Source organism: Labeo rohita, unplaced genomic scaffold (genome assembly GCF_022985175.1).
Source record: "Labeo rohita strain BAU-BD-2019 unplaced genomic scaffold, IGBB_LRoh.1.0 scaffold_135, whole genome shotgun sequence".
Taxonomy (NCBI): domain Eukaryota; kingdom Metazoa; phylum Chordata; class Actinopteri; order Cypriniformes; family Cyprinidae; genus Labeo; species Labeo rohita.
Genome location: NW_026127505.1, coordinates 1 through 14,977, shown reverse-complemented (window position 1 = coordinate 14,977; position 14,977 = coordinate 1). Strand labels below are relative to the sequence as shown.

The window sequence follows — 14,977 nt, the reverse complement described above, 5'->3', positions numbered from 1 at the left end:
TCAGTAGCTCATGTTTGACCGAGATAGCTTATAGCTGCTTTTGCATCTGAACTCTTCATATATATATATATATATATATATACACCCTCCAGACGTTTGGAAACACTCCTTGGCAAAGTGTGGTTTTGGACGATATTAGCATAAATCCTTTATTTATAAATAAATAAATATTTTTTTGGTGCAAATTTGATTAATGGCAATACATACACGTCAAAGTCAGACATGCCCCTTTGCCAGCTGTGATGCCTGGTTACTGGTTTAAACTTGGCCCAGGTTTTTGAAAGATTTTTGGGTCAGCACACCTTAATAGCTTCAACAATTGATTGCCAATTAAGTTTAGAATACAGTGAATTTAGGCCCAGATTATGCAGAGCTGTAATAGCTGCTAATGTTGGATATTTTGATGAATCAAAAATGTAAGTTTTTTTCTATGTATAAACTGTTTATCTAATAAAATATGTTTTTTGTAGTTTTTGTTGTCCCTTATCAGTGCAAAATTATCACAAATTACAAGTATACAAACAAGCTACAAACAAGTATCCACCTTATTTTTCAAATGTTCACATTTATGTAAGCCTATGGGTGAGACATCCGCTGTAGGGAAATAACAAGATAACAACATGCAGTAAATGGTACAACAGTTTGCACTACAAACCAGTGTGCTCATAATTAGGACAATACATTAAAATAATATGGTAAGACACAATTTGCAATATCAAGCAGCAAACCAGCTGTTTTGTACAGCCATAAATAGCTGGACGCGGATGAGACCAGAAGCCAGCATAGTATTGCATAGTATTTCACAGAAAGACATTTAATAGAGAACAAAAGAGATGGTCTTCATCCCTCCAGAGGTGGTGCTGCTCTTCTCTATAGTAATATGGCATATAGTCTTAGAGTTTGTACTTGACTAACTGGGGCCCAGGTCAGGAAGCAGACAGACTGGCTAATCCGACCGTCTGCCGCCTCACGTCACCAAAATCAGTTATTTCTCAGCACACAGAGACCCTTTCACCTAGATATCATGCTATAGAGACTGTGTCTGTTACCCGAGCTAGACAATACAAAAGACGTCCAAACCAATGTAAGAGTAACAATCTAATTAACATTTAACAAATAAAAAATGTACATAATAAAAAGAAACAAGTGATAAATCTTGGCTTATTGAATATCAGGTCCCTCTCTACAAAAGCGCTTTTTGTAAATGATATGATCATTGATCATAAACTAGATGTGCTCTGTTTGACAGAAACCTGGCTAAAACCAGATGATTACATTATCTTAAACGAGTCTACACCCAACTGATATGGTGCCCCGATCTTGAACTTCCAAAATGCAGTTTAAATGCGGCTTCAAATGATCCCAGCCGGGTCTTATCTAGCAAAACAAATGGTTATTTTCATAAAAATAAAAATACTTTTTCATCTCAAACACTCTGTGTATTCTGACTCAAGACAGTTAGGGTATGTCGAAAAACTCCAATCGTATTTTCTCCCTCAACTTCAAAAATCATTTCAAAATCATCCTACATCGCTGCAGAAGTACCGACACAGTCTTTGCAAAGTGAACATGCAAAGAAGATCAAAACAAAAAAGGTAAAACAGCGATATAGGATGATTTTGAAGTTGAGGGAGAACATGAGATGGGAGTTTTTCGACATACACTAACTGTCATGAACCGGAACAAAAACAGTCCAGGCAGAGTAAGACAAGACGAGCATTTGATATCAAAAAAGTATGTAAATTGTATTATTTTTATGAAAAGACCCTTCTTCCTCAACTGGGTTCGTTTACAACTGCATTTGGGATCGTTTGAAGCTGCATTTAAACTGTATTTTGGAAGTTCAAAATCGGGGCACCATATCAGTCCATTATATGGAGAAAAATCCTGAAATGTTTTCCTCAAATAACATAATTTCTTTATGATTGAAGAAAGAAAGACATGAACATCTTAGATGACAAGGGGGTGAGTACATTATATGTGAATCTTTGTTTTGGAAGTGGACTTCACCTTTAATGGCGTTGAAATTCTGCAGCAAAGCGATGATATCTCGGATCATTATCTAGTCTCGTGTATACTCCAAATAACTGTAAATTCAACTCCTTATTACAAGTATAGTCTTTCTGTTCTGGATCAGACGCTGTATTTTTGTGTTACCACAGAAGTGTGACCTCATACTACAGTCCATTTATCGCAGGTGGTTTTGTGGTGGTTTTCACTCTAATGCGCCTGCACCTGAGCGTACACACAGTCCTCTTGTGTTTTACTCGGCCGCTGTTGAACATTTCTGTTGGCGAACGTCACCTCTCCATAATGAAGATCTTGTTCCTTCTTCACATTCTTGTTTGTATGAGGGTCCGTCGTGGCACTTTCCACATCTGCAGAAAGAGAACAAGCACAATGAAGAGATGAGATTATAAACAAGATGATTTCTGTTGCATTAATGTTGACAGTAAATTGACGTGTTGAAGGTGAGAATCTGTGGTGACATATACATATTAATTTATACTCTTTTATTTAGTTATACTATATTTTATTACTATATTCATTTCTATGCATGTTTCATTTACTGTTTATTTTATATGCATTATTAATGTATTTATATGCTTTATTGTACTTGCATATTTTGACTCTCACGAAAACATCAGTACTCATCGTGACTTACATATTTTGAATTTCGTGACTCAATGCCAGGAATGTCATGATGACACACTGTGTTACCACAGCAAAGAAGAAAAACCCTTCAGCTTCCTTTCTAGACTTGCTGTCGATACATTTTCAGCTTTACCCAGGGCAGGATGTTTTCAGTAAAACCACAGATGATTTCTTATCAGTTTTTCTTTCACACTACTGTCTCATGCATCTATACTTCAGACCTAATTTAACAAGTCAGACTGTGACTTGCTTCCGTAGTCAGTTAGGTTTGGGTGCTTATAAGGACCATAACCCCATAACCTCACAAATGTGTCATATTCTTATACAGTTTTAACTATTTTAATTATTTTTGTTTTGATAGAACTCATTGCTGGTTTTTTCTATAGCAGAGCATTGGTATCTCTGATTTGGTTCACTGACAGTCTAAATCCTGGCAAGAAATATTTCTGTTAACCCCTTTTGCATTGAGTTAAGTTTGCCAGGAACGCTAAGGGGTTAAACTATGAGAAAATTAGGAACTGAATTTAGAAAATTAATTTTTTTTTTTTTTTTTAGATTTTACAGAAATTTTATTTTACAGAAATTAAGACATTTTATGCATAAATGTAAATTCTGTCATTATTTACTTCATAAAAAAAACTCAACATACGGATTTGGAGCAACATGATGCTGAATAAATAACTCACCCAAACAATAATTTGCCCAAATAGGTTTTGGGCAAATTATTTCCTGGGAAACAGCCACAGTTTGTGTATGAACCACAGATTAATTAACATTATATTTATATATATTCATTTATCGGATGCTTTAATCTAAACTGAGTTACAAATAAGGACAAATATAAGCAAGCAAAGTGATAAAGGTAATTTAGCAGCAGTGCTGCAATGCTACATTTTAGGACAGAAATACTGACTTGGTGTAGGTTTGAGCCGATTCTTCTTCTTATAAATGTAGTATGCAATGGCGGCCAGAACAATAAGAATTACAGCAAAACATCCCAGAATGATCAGAGTGACTGAGGGAGCTGAAAAAACAGAAGGCATTGTTATTAAAAATTAAATATAAGTATGGCCCCTCAACAATTATTTTAAACGTGACAATATAAATATATATATATATATATATAAATATATTTAAATATAAAAATTCTGATGAAAGAGTTTCTTTGTTGTCTTTTAGTCATTCATTATGATGCTTATGATCTTTATTTGATTTTATCATTTTTGCGTGAGATCTTTGAGAACATGTTATTGAGTCTGATGAGAGAGTCTCTGTACCTTCAACATTCACTTGAAGATATTTAGATGATTCTATGCCGTCTGAGCTAACGAGTTTTAATGTGTAATTCCCTGCATCTGCTCTGATCACATAGTTTATTATCAGAGTCCCATTATTGACTGTCACTTCAGGTCTGTTATTATAAAGATCACATTCTTTCTGCTTTATAATGTTTTTCTTTATTCTACAAACTGGATCTTGTTCTTTGTTGTTTATTATCTTTTTTATTGTCAGATTATATTTTCCAGCGTCCTGCACCATCAGCAGATTGAGTTTGTCTCCCAGAGCTGTGTTACATGGATCAGACTGATTAAACCTGCAGTTTCTCTCCACACCTGAAGAACAAAACAAACACACAATACCAACATTAACTTAAAAACACTAAAAAAAAAAATGTAAAGAAATGAGCACTGTAGTAACCCTTTTAACATAAATTAAAATCAGAAAAACAGGCTCTGCTCGCACTGAAACATCTGAATTACACTCATGAACCTCAGTTAAACACAGATGATCAATCTTTTACACACTTTCACTCATATGTTAATATTAAAAAATATTATGAGACAGAAAATGCTAGGTACATCCGAATTTGCATACTTCTGCACTATTCTGTGCTATTTGGTAATATAAATATTGTTTAAATTACAAAAGAAAAGATTACCTTTAAATACACTGATGATGCAATATCAGCACTGTTGAACTGATCTAAAAAATGACATTATTGATTTTTAAAGTCACTTTACAGTCGAATTTGAATTTATTTCATGTTCATTAAAGTTTGCATCATTGTTTCTGTTTTTCCTGTTTATTACTTAAATTGCTTTGACACAATCTGTATTGTATAAAGTGCTGTAAAAATAAATATGGCTTGACTACCAGATCACAGAAAGTTTTTTTTTTTCAACTCGGGCTATTTTTAGCTTTTCCCAACTCTCTTTAATGACAATTTTTACCGTCTCATTTATATTATTAATTCATTTGTCTACTAAATGTCCAATAGTCAGTGTACACACATCATACATGTAATTTGTGTACATTTTTCTAAACACTTCTTGAACGTTTCCACCACATTTCAATCTTGGTTTACATCATCAAAGCTTTTAAAAGTAATAATTTGCATTTACTGTACCTCTTCCACAACACTTCACCAATCCACAACCTTAAACCATAACACGTAATACTAAAACTACCAAAAAAAAAAAAAAAAAAAAATCTAATAATTATGGTTTGCTCTGCAATGAATTGCTTGTTATGTTCCTCAGTTATATATGTCACTTTGACTTTTCTAAATAAACACATGTATAATTTTAGATCATGTATTGATCATGTAAGACAATCAGATCTAAACAAAAAAGGTATTTTTAGAAATAAGTCGACTCACATGCAGCAGTTTGCAGCAGCAGCATCAGTCCAAAGATGAGCATCATTTCTCTAAAGTCCAGTTTCCTGAAGAGCCCAAAACCAGCAGAAGAGTGTCAGATCGAGTCTCATGCAGCGTCTTCACTGACAGGCAGCAGCTCTACTGACACAGCAGGAAATGACATGTTTTAACAAAGAAAGAAGAAAGAGGACGTTTCCTCATAGGAGGGGAAGGACACACACTGTTGGTCAGCAGTTTACACTATTACTCTTTTCAGCAATGGAGACTAACAACAGAATAAACAAGTGACTCTAGACTTCATGGAACTATAGTTTATCATCTAAAAAGCATGAATGGCATTTATATTTCATTTCATTTCATTTCATTTTTATGTTCAGAGATTATTCTTAGTCTGAATAAACTTTCTTTTCTTTATCTGATAAATAATTTGGATGGCTGCAGGTTTTAATTTCAAAAAAGACAAACTATATTCGTGTTAAATGATATCACACTCTCTGACAAATATTACTGTGAGTTTTCCTGTTTGTGTTCTCTCTCCCTCCTATTTACTGTACCCCTTTGTTTTTATCCGTTTTACATATAGTTAGTTTGAATAACAGGATGAATTTAGGAATAGGTTTTTGTACACCCAGATCTATATCTGATATTTCATTATATGCACAATAATGTCTTTGTTTTGTATGATGCACATATGTAACACCAACCCCTGACAATGGATCTATATAATCTAATGTGGGAGACAGTAAACTTGAAAGAAGTTTGTGAACATACAATTGGCTTCATGTTCATAATTCTTTCCATGGGCCCATACAAGCACTGAGAATAGTCGGACGGCATCGAAAGATAAAGAGCTAGGATATTTATTAACAAATGGGGGCTCGTCTTTCCAGGAATTTTTACAGACAGATGAGAAATAGTCTTTAATTAAATATTCTAGCTATCTGTTAAGAAATTGATTATATTTTTGTGCTGTGAATTTACACTGTGCCATATTTGGAAGAGTGGGTTATGCTTGTCTTGTGTAAGATATGGGGGAAGAACAGCATCATTTTGTGACCGACTGTTAATCTCCAGGTTATCCTCACGATTTATATGTGGGAAGGAGAATGGATGTTTTGCAAAAGATACATTTTTCATTACCCATTCATAAACTAAAAGAGAATGGATGCTTCGTGAAAAGTTATCTTTAGTTACCTGTTCTCACACCGACATATTCTCAGTCCTTCCAAGATTAAATTATTTTTTAAATGACTTGAAAGTTGGTATTGTGAAATCCTTGCAAGGCACTAAAACAAATTAAAATTGCTGAGTCGCAATTCTTCTAATTGTCTATGTCACTTGATCGGGACAGGATGGATGAAACAGCAGAGTAGTATTTCAACAATTGTTTAGTTCAGATTCACTACTAATGGCTATTTGCCATTCTCAGTTGACTTGGATTTAGTGAATTTTGAAATGAATCTACTCTTGCTTTGTTTTGTCTTTGCCGACGTGTTAGATCAAGCGTGCTGCTATTTTAAAAAGCATTGTCAGTCACCAACAAAGCCAAAGTGTGAGCCACAACAGAACTGTATTGATAAATTAATAAACAATATAATGTTAAATACAGGTCTTCAAAGGTATAGCTCGTATTACATTTTGTTATCTTTAGAAGAATGGAGTCTGTGTCCGTTATCCCTGGGGGACAGCTTAAAATGTGATTAACTGCGGAGATTGAGATTTTAGTTTGTGTTAACAAAAATAACTTGTGCATTGTGATCAATAAGAACAAGATTGAGTGACTACCTTACACAGCCGTATTCAGCTAATAATAACAAGGGGCAAAAACGGAAAACATTTTTCTAGACTTTGGTTGTCACATTTGGTAGATTATTTACAAGATTTCAGTCTATAGTTATACTCCAATGCATCGCGCTGATGAATTCATAAAGATTATAGAAGTATGATATGCTCAGATCAGTCAGAATACACTCTAAAAACTGCTGGGTAAAATATGGACATACCCATCGACTGGGATGTTTTGACCCAGTGGTTGGGTTAAATGCTTAACGCTGGGTCAAAACAACCATATTTTGTAGTTTGTCCATATTTTACTCAGCACTGGGTTGCATTTAAAGGGGTCATCGGATGCCCATTTTCCACAAGTTGATATGATTCTTAAGGGTCTTAATGAAAAGTCTCTAATATACTTTGATTAAAAATTCTCAATGGTTTTATAAAACAACACCCTTTTTACCTTGTCAAAATGAGCTGTGCAAAAAGGAGTTGTTCCTTTAAATGCAAATGAGCTCTGCTCGCCCCACCCCTCTCTTCTCTCTGTGGAGTGACGAGCCTGTTTACTTTAGCCGCGTTTAGCCTCTAAACTTCCCAACTACCACATTATTAGGAAAGGCGATCGCAAAGATTCATAAACGCTTATACTCACTTCTGCTGTAAGTGAAGCTGGATCACGAATGATTCACGCAAACATAGACAGATATATGTAGATCGGGAGGTGCATTCCCTTCACAAACAAATGTAATCCACTGCATCTTCAGCGGCTCAGATGTCGGGAGTAAATGACGACCACTATGTTCATTATTACATCCAGCAACACAACACCTCAATCACTCAATCTGAGATATTCTTGTCTAATTTACATCCCTGCTTCGGCACTGAAACAAGGAAAGTTACTGGACTGTTACAGCTGGTCTACGTAAGACGCTCATGTCAGTCAACTATGGTGGGTGTGTCCTCTGTTGGTGTGACGCCACAACGACAGGCATCTGAGAACGGCTCGATTTGAAAAAGGGGATATTATTTTTACAGACTGATTAAAAACCACTGCAAAGCATGTTTTGCATAACGTCACAGTTATATATGACATGAGAATAAGGCCTGAAGTTAGCAAGAACATTTTAAGGAAAATATAATTATATTTTCATAATGATTTTTTCCTTTCAAATATTGTCTGGTAAAAACACTCCTGGCCAAATGACCCCAGAGGGCATCACTTTCCACTTTGATAATTACTGTAGTTACCATGATGTGAGCATGACATCCTTTCTTTTTCCCTCGGATGTAATCTATCTAGGTGGTTGAATAAAAATGTGGACTTTATATCTAAAAATTATCTCAACTTAGCACCAGCAAGCAGCTAGACAGTTAGCATCAGCTAACAATATTTACTTATTTTCAGTATGGTTAAGAATAAACATTCATATCTGTCTACTCCAGCTGATCTAAACAATATAAAAATTTATACTGTTGCTGAACAATATAAAAACAGACGTCACGTAGGACTACATGCTACAAGTACGATCTTACGCTTTGGAATGTAGTGAAGTAAAAGTGAAAGTTACTCAAAATAAAACTACTCCAGTAAAGTACAGATACTTGAAAAATGTACTTAAGTAGAGTAACGAAGTACAACTACTTCGTTACTGCCCAACACTGCATACACTGCCAACACACATTAATGTTCAAACAACATGAAAAAGTGAAGTTTGCATCCAATGACTCCTTTAACCCAGCAGTTTAGTGTAGGTTACTGCTCTCTGCAATATGCCAAGATGGAATTGCCTGCTCTTTTCCTGAAAAGAAGAATTTGCTTTATTAAAATAAAATAAGGAACTGCTATATATTTTGTTAACTGGATGAGATTCCTTAAATTTTGGACAGTTGCGCAAGATGACTGACCATATCGCAGATTGCTTATATGCAGTTGTGGTCAAAGGTTACAATGCGGTTCTCTCGAGTGTTCATTTTATAGAAGAAACAGACCACTTCTGGGACAGCTGCCAATGGGCAATACATGGAGAAAGAGCCTTTATGGCTGTGAAAAACAGGAAAAGCTGATGGGTGATCGGCTACACCCTCTGTAAGAGGAGTTGCTGTGAAATATAAGTTTTAGACTCTGCTTTAAAGACAGGGCTTCTTGTAAAGCTGATAAACATAGATGTTCCAGGATAAATAAATACAAAATAAAGGAATAGAAGGGCACAAAGTGTCCAAGGTCAAAATATGAATAGTAAAGCAATGACTCCATCTTGATTTAATAGATATTTCTTAGGGCTGACTTTAAGTAATAACTTTAAAATTCCAGATGAACTGTAATTACAAATGCTGTCCTACCCAAAGATTACAGTTACATGATGTTAGTGTTATTGGCCATGGATCCAAGATCATGCTGAGATCTCCTATCGTTTTAGAGCAGCCCATGAGCAACAGAAAGAGGTAAGAAAGACAAAATTAAAGTGCACAGTTAAATGATGGATTATATTTAGTAATTAAAATTGGTTCTTTTATTTATGGCATGCCTAGACCTAAAAGATTATTTGGACAAAACACTGAAACATTTGGGGTTCATGATCGCGACGTGAAACTCAACCCCGTTGTGATGGACATCGTTCAGCTGTTTTAGTCCAACGTTTAGACACTGTTGCAAGGGGAAAGCCACAGTGCCTTCGTTTAGTAGCTTCTGTCGTTATCAAAATTGATTTATTCGAATACACTTGGTGGTATTCCACCCTTACAACATACATTCCCCATTCAGTTCACTGTCTTCGGAGGCAGTGACAAAAGGGAGATGGTGCTCAGGCCGGAGACGGGGGTGTGACAGTGTGTGAAAGTGTGTGAGTGATGGTGCACCAAAGCAGACAAAGTAGTTTGCCCTGCGATGAATTGCTTGTCATGTTCCTTGTTTATATGTAAGTCACTTTGACTTTTCTACATAAACACATGCATGTGTCATTTTAGATCATGTATTGATCATGTAAGACAATCAGATCTAAACAAAAAAATTTTTTATAAATAAGTCGACTCACATGCAGCAGTTTGCAGCAGCAGCATCAGTCCAAAGATGAGCCTTATTTCTCTAAAGTCCAGTTTCCAGAAGAGCCCAAAACCAGCAGAAGAGTGTCAGATCGAGTCTCATGCAGCGTCTTCACTGACAGGCAGCAGCTCTACTGACACAGCAGGAAATTACACGACTTTAACAAATAAAAAAGAAAGAGGAAGTTTCCTCATAGGAGGGGAAGGACACACACTGTTGGTCAGCAGTTTACACTATTACTCTTTTCAGCAATGGAGACTAACAACAGAATAAACAAGTGACTCTAGAACTCATAGAACTATAGATTATCATCTAAAAAGCATGAATGTCATTTTTTATGTTCAGAGATTATTCTTAGTCTGAAAAAACGTTCTTTTCCTTATCTGTTAATTCATTTGGACAGTTGCAGGTTTTCATTACAAAAAAGACAAACTATATTCGTCACTGATACAGTAGAAAGCAGAAGCACAGAGCAGCATGAAGCATTACTAACCACAAAACAGAGCATCTATTAAAAACGTAAGTTGAGTTTAAAGCCACAGAACCCAAAGTGCAAAACTTCAAAAAACAGACAGATGAAGCAACAGACCAAAACTGTGTTATGTACAAAAATAAGCATATGAATAAAACTGATAAAACTGACACCAGGCATAAACCTTCTTTTTCGACTGCAGTTAGGTTACATTGAAATTGTTCTAGATATAACACTAGGAACTGGTATTAATACATATTATAAACATATCTTCTTGTAAACATCAACCTTCAAGGTGATATTTTCAGTCACTGAAACACAACTGTGACAGCAGTGGTTTTCACACGGGAGGTAAGCAGCAGAAAGTGTGAGAAGAGTGGTGAGTTGATGCCATGAAAGAGAAGCCATCAAATTTATTCATTTATTATTCAACTTTATTGCTGAGCATGATTTGCATACATTTCTCATACCACATTTGTGGCCAAGTGTTTCCTGCACGGCTCACATACTGTAAAAACAAATCCACAGTACAGCATGACCTGCGTAGCCTACAAAGTCTGATTCACAAACAAATGACTCGTGGGAGACGGTTCTTTAAAATGAATAGTTGGAAGATTCACCAACTCACTGATTTGAAATAGTCTGGCAAATCCTTCAGTGAATCAAAATCTGAATTGTTTTTATAAGGCAGAAATAACAATAGAATGCAATTCTAAATTTAGCCATTGTTCAAAGTTATTTGGGCTTTAAAGGGATAGTGAGTAAAGTCTGTCATCATTTAATCACCTGGTAGCCATTGACTTTCATAGTATGGCACAAAAAAAAAAAAAAAAAAAAAAAAAAAAACAAACAAACAAACAAACAAACAAACAAAAAAAGCTACCAGCAACTGTTTAGTTAATAAAATTTATCAAAATATATTCTTTCATGTTCAGCAGAAGAAAGAAATTCAATTCATACAGGTTTGGAACAACTTGAGGGTGAGTAAATGACAGGATTTTCTTTCTCTTATTTTTTTTTTTTTTTGTTTTTGGGTGAACTATCCAGTTTTTCTGAAACATTTTAAGTTGGACATTCACCTACTGTATTTAAATATTGCTAATTTCTACTTGTTTCAGAACATTCAGAGAACGTACATAATGTTCTCATAATGTTATCAAAATGAAAAAAAAAAAAACATTTGGCAAAACCTAGAAAAACATTTTTAAAGCAAAATTTTGAAAGTTTAGAGAACATTTTGAAATAATGCTTTCATAACTTAATGGAAACTTTGGCAATATGTTCGTTTTGCTAATGCAATGATTTTGTTCAGACTACTGTGAAATATTACATAATACAAGCAATTTTATGGATGTAATTTTTTTCAGCTTGTTTTTCGCTTGATTGTTTTAATTACACCATTTAAATGTCTCTACCTAAAACATAATATTTGCTGAAATTTGAAAATTTTACAGATCAATAACTTGTTTTCAGTAGGGTGAACTCAGGTAAGGCAGACCACTTTTTGTAAAAAATGTCATTTAGATACATATATTTTTTCTTGTCTTTTTGTTATTACTTTTGTTAGCTTCAAGGTCCAGCTATAATATTTCAGTTTGAGAAGAGTTCATATGCAAGATGTATACCAGTGAATATTTTGAGGTCATGTACTACTGACAAATTTATTTTCAGGTAAAGTGGACCATCCCTTATTTATCAAAAATTATTCTGCATCTTAATTAAAAACATGTTTTATTAACACATATGTTCAGACAAACATATTTAACATTATATTTAATAAACCCCAAAAATATATAACCTGCAGGTTACGCATAAAATAAATCATGTGTAAATCCACATCTCAATTCATGTGGAAAATTCCAAACAACTGAAAGAACATGTTGTTTTGACATTAAATTTGATGAAATCTTAATATCAGAATATATTATTTTAATATATTAATCAGAATATATATGTGACTCTGAATCACAAAACCAATCATAAGAGTCAAATTTTCAAACAAATTAAAATATTCAAGTTGTCCAAATGAAGTTCTTAGCAATGCATATTACTAATCAAAAATTAAGTTTTGATATATTTACGGTAGGAAATTTTTACTTAATATCCTAATGATTTTTGGCATTAAATAAGAAAAGTTGATCATTTTGACCGTGTTAAAGACTGGTTTTGTGCTCCAGGGACACATATTCAATCAAGCACAACTATTTTATCATTTAGAGAAATAGTGTCCCTTTAATTAAAAACCATTGTTATATTGTGAAAGTGTAAACACTTTGAGCACAGTACAATCAAGCTTAAACGGACAACTTAACCTGAATTCACCATATTTTCATAAGTATTTCATAATTTGATTTTATTTCATTTATTTTTTAAGATTTAATTTTCTTATTATTTTATTTTTAATTTTATTTATTTATTTATTTATTTTTGTATGTATGTATGTATGTATGTCACTGAGCAGTAAACAGAAATAGATTGATGTCTGATTTTCCTCGGGGTGGAAAAGAGACTTTTATTTTGAAATCATCAGCTTCCAGCCGGAAGTTCACCACTCGATGATCGTCCCGGTGTTTTTCAGTCTGTGCTTTAGCCTTTGAACATTTGAAGGGTTTTATTTCTGTTTAACACCCGTTAACGGGAGCAAATGTCCGCGCAGGGCGACTGTGAGTTCCTGGTGAAGCGCGCGCGGGAGCTCGTGCCGCAGGACCCGTATGCAGCTAAAGCCTGGCTCATCACCGCGCGCACACTGTATCCCACAGACTTCAACATACAGGTGAGAAAACATCAACATCACACACAACAACAACAACAACACTAATGCATTTAAACACTGCACATCATTCAGGCTCCAGTACAGCGCGCTTCATTCTTTCAGATGACACGAACACACAAATATGATCGTTCAAAATACAAAAGACATCTGTATGTTTATATGTGTCAAATTCTTGATTAAATTCCACCATTTTCATTAGATCAAAATGTAAAATACTATATTTTTAGTGTATAATTGAATAAAAAAAAAAATAAATGTATGTTAAATAATATTTTGAAAATATTTGCTTCCTACTGTACTGTTAGATGTTATTTATTTAAATCTTTTAACAAATATTTTGTTTAATTATTTTTTATTTTACTATATTATTATTTACTTGTTTTTATTTTTTTATTTTTTATTTTTTAATTAAAAGTTTATTATTTTATTTCATGTTTGTTTGTTTGTTCATATTTTCAGTATTTTGTTTTTTCTAAATATTTAATTGTTTTTTTTTTATATTTTTTAATATTTTATGCTTAATTTAAAATTTGATATTATTTTATTCAATGTTTGTTTAATTGTATATTGATATATTTTTAGTATTTGGTCTTTTTTTACATTTATTTTATTTAATCAAATTAGTTCATTATTTTAGTTACTTCATATAATGTTTTCATATTTGTATGGTTTATTTTGTTATTATTATTATTATAATTATTATTATTATTTGTTATTTGTTTATTTATTTATAACGTGAACTAAGAAAGAACAATACTACAGCATTCATTAATCTTATTTAATGTTAATTTCAACATTTATTAATGCATTATTAAAATCACGGGTTGTGTTTGTTAGCATTAGCTAATGCACTGTGAACTAACAATGAACGGCTGTATTTTTATTAACCAACATTAGCAAAGATGAATAAATACTGTAATAAATGTATTGTTCATTGTTCGTTTATATTAGTTAATACATTAACTAATGTTAACAAATGACACCTTGTTGTAAAGTGTCACCAATAAAATGTTATCTTGAATGCAATGTATGTTGCTTTGGAAAAAGCTTCCACTTTGTTCAATATTCTATTATAACGTGTCCTGTATTTGTATGTGTGCACTGGAAGCTTCATTTACCAAAGACAATTCTTTGTGTTTGCATCTGCAAGCAGTAAAATTTTCTTTCTGATTTTGATGAATGTGCATAATTATTATTGTGCATGTGCATATCTGAGTGTCTGCAGCATGCAACGGTCTGTGTGCATTAGATCTGTGCATATGTGCATCAATTTCGTGTCTGATGCGTGTGTTATGTTCATGTGTACAGTATGAGATGTACAGTATCGAGCGTAATGCAGAGAGGACGGCCTCCGCCGGCAGACTCCTGTACGACATGTGAGTCCACAACACACATGTTCACTCTGGATGTGTTCGCTGTACATGAGGCTGTCGTTTAATGTTTTTCTTTGGTGTTTTCTGGTGCACAGATTTGTGAATTTCCCTGAGCAGCCAGTGGTCTGGCGTGAAATTGCAGTGATCACTGCGGCGTTACGTAATGACAGCCAGGACAAACACGCTCAGTTTCTCAAAGGTGCATGGCCTACATCAATATATATGTGTATAT

The 14,977-nt window shown here is 33.9% G+C and overlaps 2 protein-coding genes across 4 annotated transcripts; one reads left to right on the top strand and one right to left on the bottom strand.

Annotated features, from left to right (window-relative positions):
- Positions 1 to 543: 543 nt before the first annotated feature.
- LOC127158124 (uncharacterized) lies at positions 544 to 10,273 on the bottom strand. 3 transcript variants are annotated; one of them, XM_051101281.1, is made up of 5 exons: positions 10,120 to 10,273; positions 5,315 to 5,455; positions 3,933 to 4,268; positions 3,569 to 3,679; positions 544 to 2,378 (listed from the first exon to the last, which is right to left on the bottom strand). In XM_051101281.1, the coding sequence occupies exons 2-5, from the start codon at positions 5,358 to 5,360 to the stop codon at positions 2,221 to 2,223; spliced, it is 651 nt and encodes a 216-aa protein (XP_050957238.1). In that variant the 5' UTR covers positions 5,361 to 5,455; positions 10,120 to 10,273; the 3' UTR covers positions 544 to 2,220. The 3 variants fall into 3 exon arrangements, with proteins under 3 accessions (XP_050957238.1, XP_050957237.1, XP_050957239.1); XM_051101280.1 differs by having other exon boundaries at positions 5,315 to 5,452; XM_051101282.1 differs by lacking the exon at positions 5,315 to 5,455.
- Positions 10,274 to 13,114: 2,841 nt separating this feature from the next.
- On the top strand, positions 13,115 to 14,944 carry LOC127158120 (integrator complex subunit 10-like; the record flags this gene model as incomplete). The annotated part of the gene is made up of 3 exons (XM_051101270.1): positions 13,115 to 13,372; positions 14,681 to 14,748; positions 14,841 to 14,944. Coding segments are annotated over exons 1-3 (301 nt in total), but the record flags the coding sequence as incomplete, so codon positions are not given.
- Between the last annotated feature and the right edge of the window lie 33 nt (positions 14,945 to 14,977).

Bases quoted from the DNA above. Each gene is read 5' to 3' on its own strand.
- LOC127158124 (XM_051101281.1), bottom strand. From the start codon at position 5,360: ATGATGCTCATCTTTGGACTGATGCTGCTGCTGCAAACTGCTGCAT. The intron at 4,269-5,314 runs GTGAGTCGACTT...TTTGTTCTTCAG, and splicing joins GCTGCTGCAAACTGCTGCAT to GTGTGGAGAGAAACTGCAGG. The intron at 2,379-3,568 runs GTCAGTATTTCT...CTCTTTCTGCAG, and splicing joins TCGGCTCAAACCTACACCAA to ATGTGGAAAGTGCCACGACG.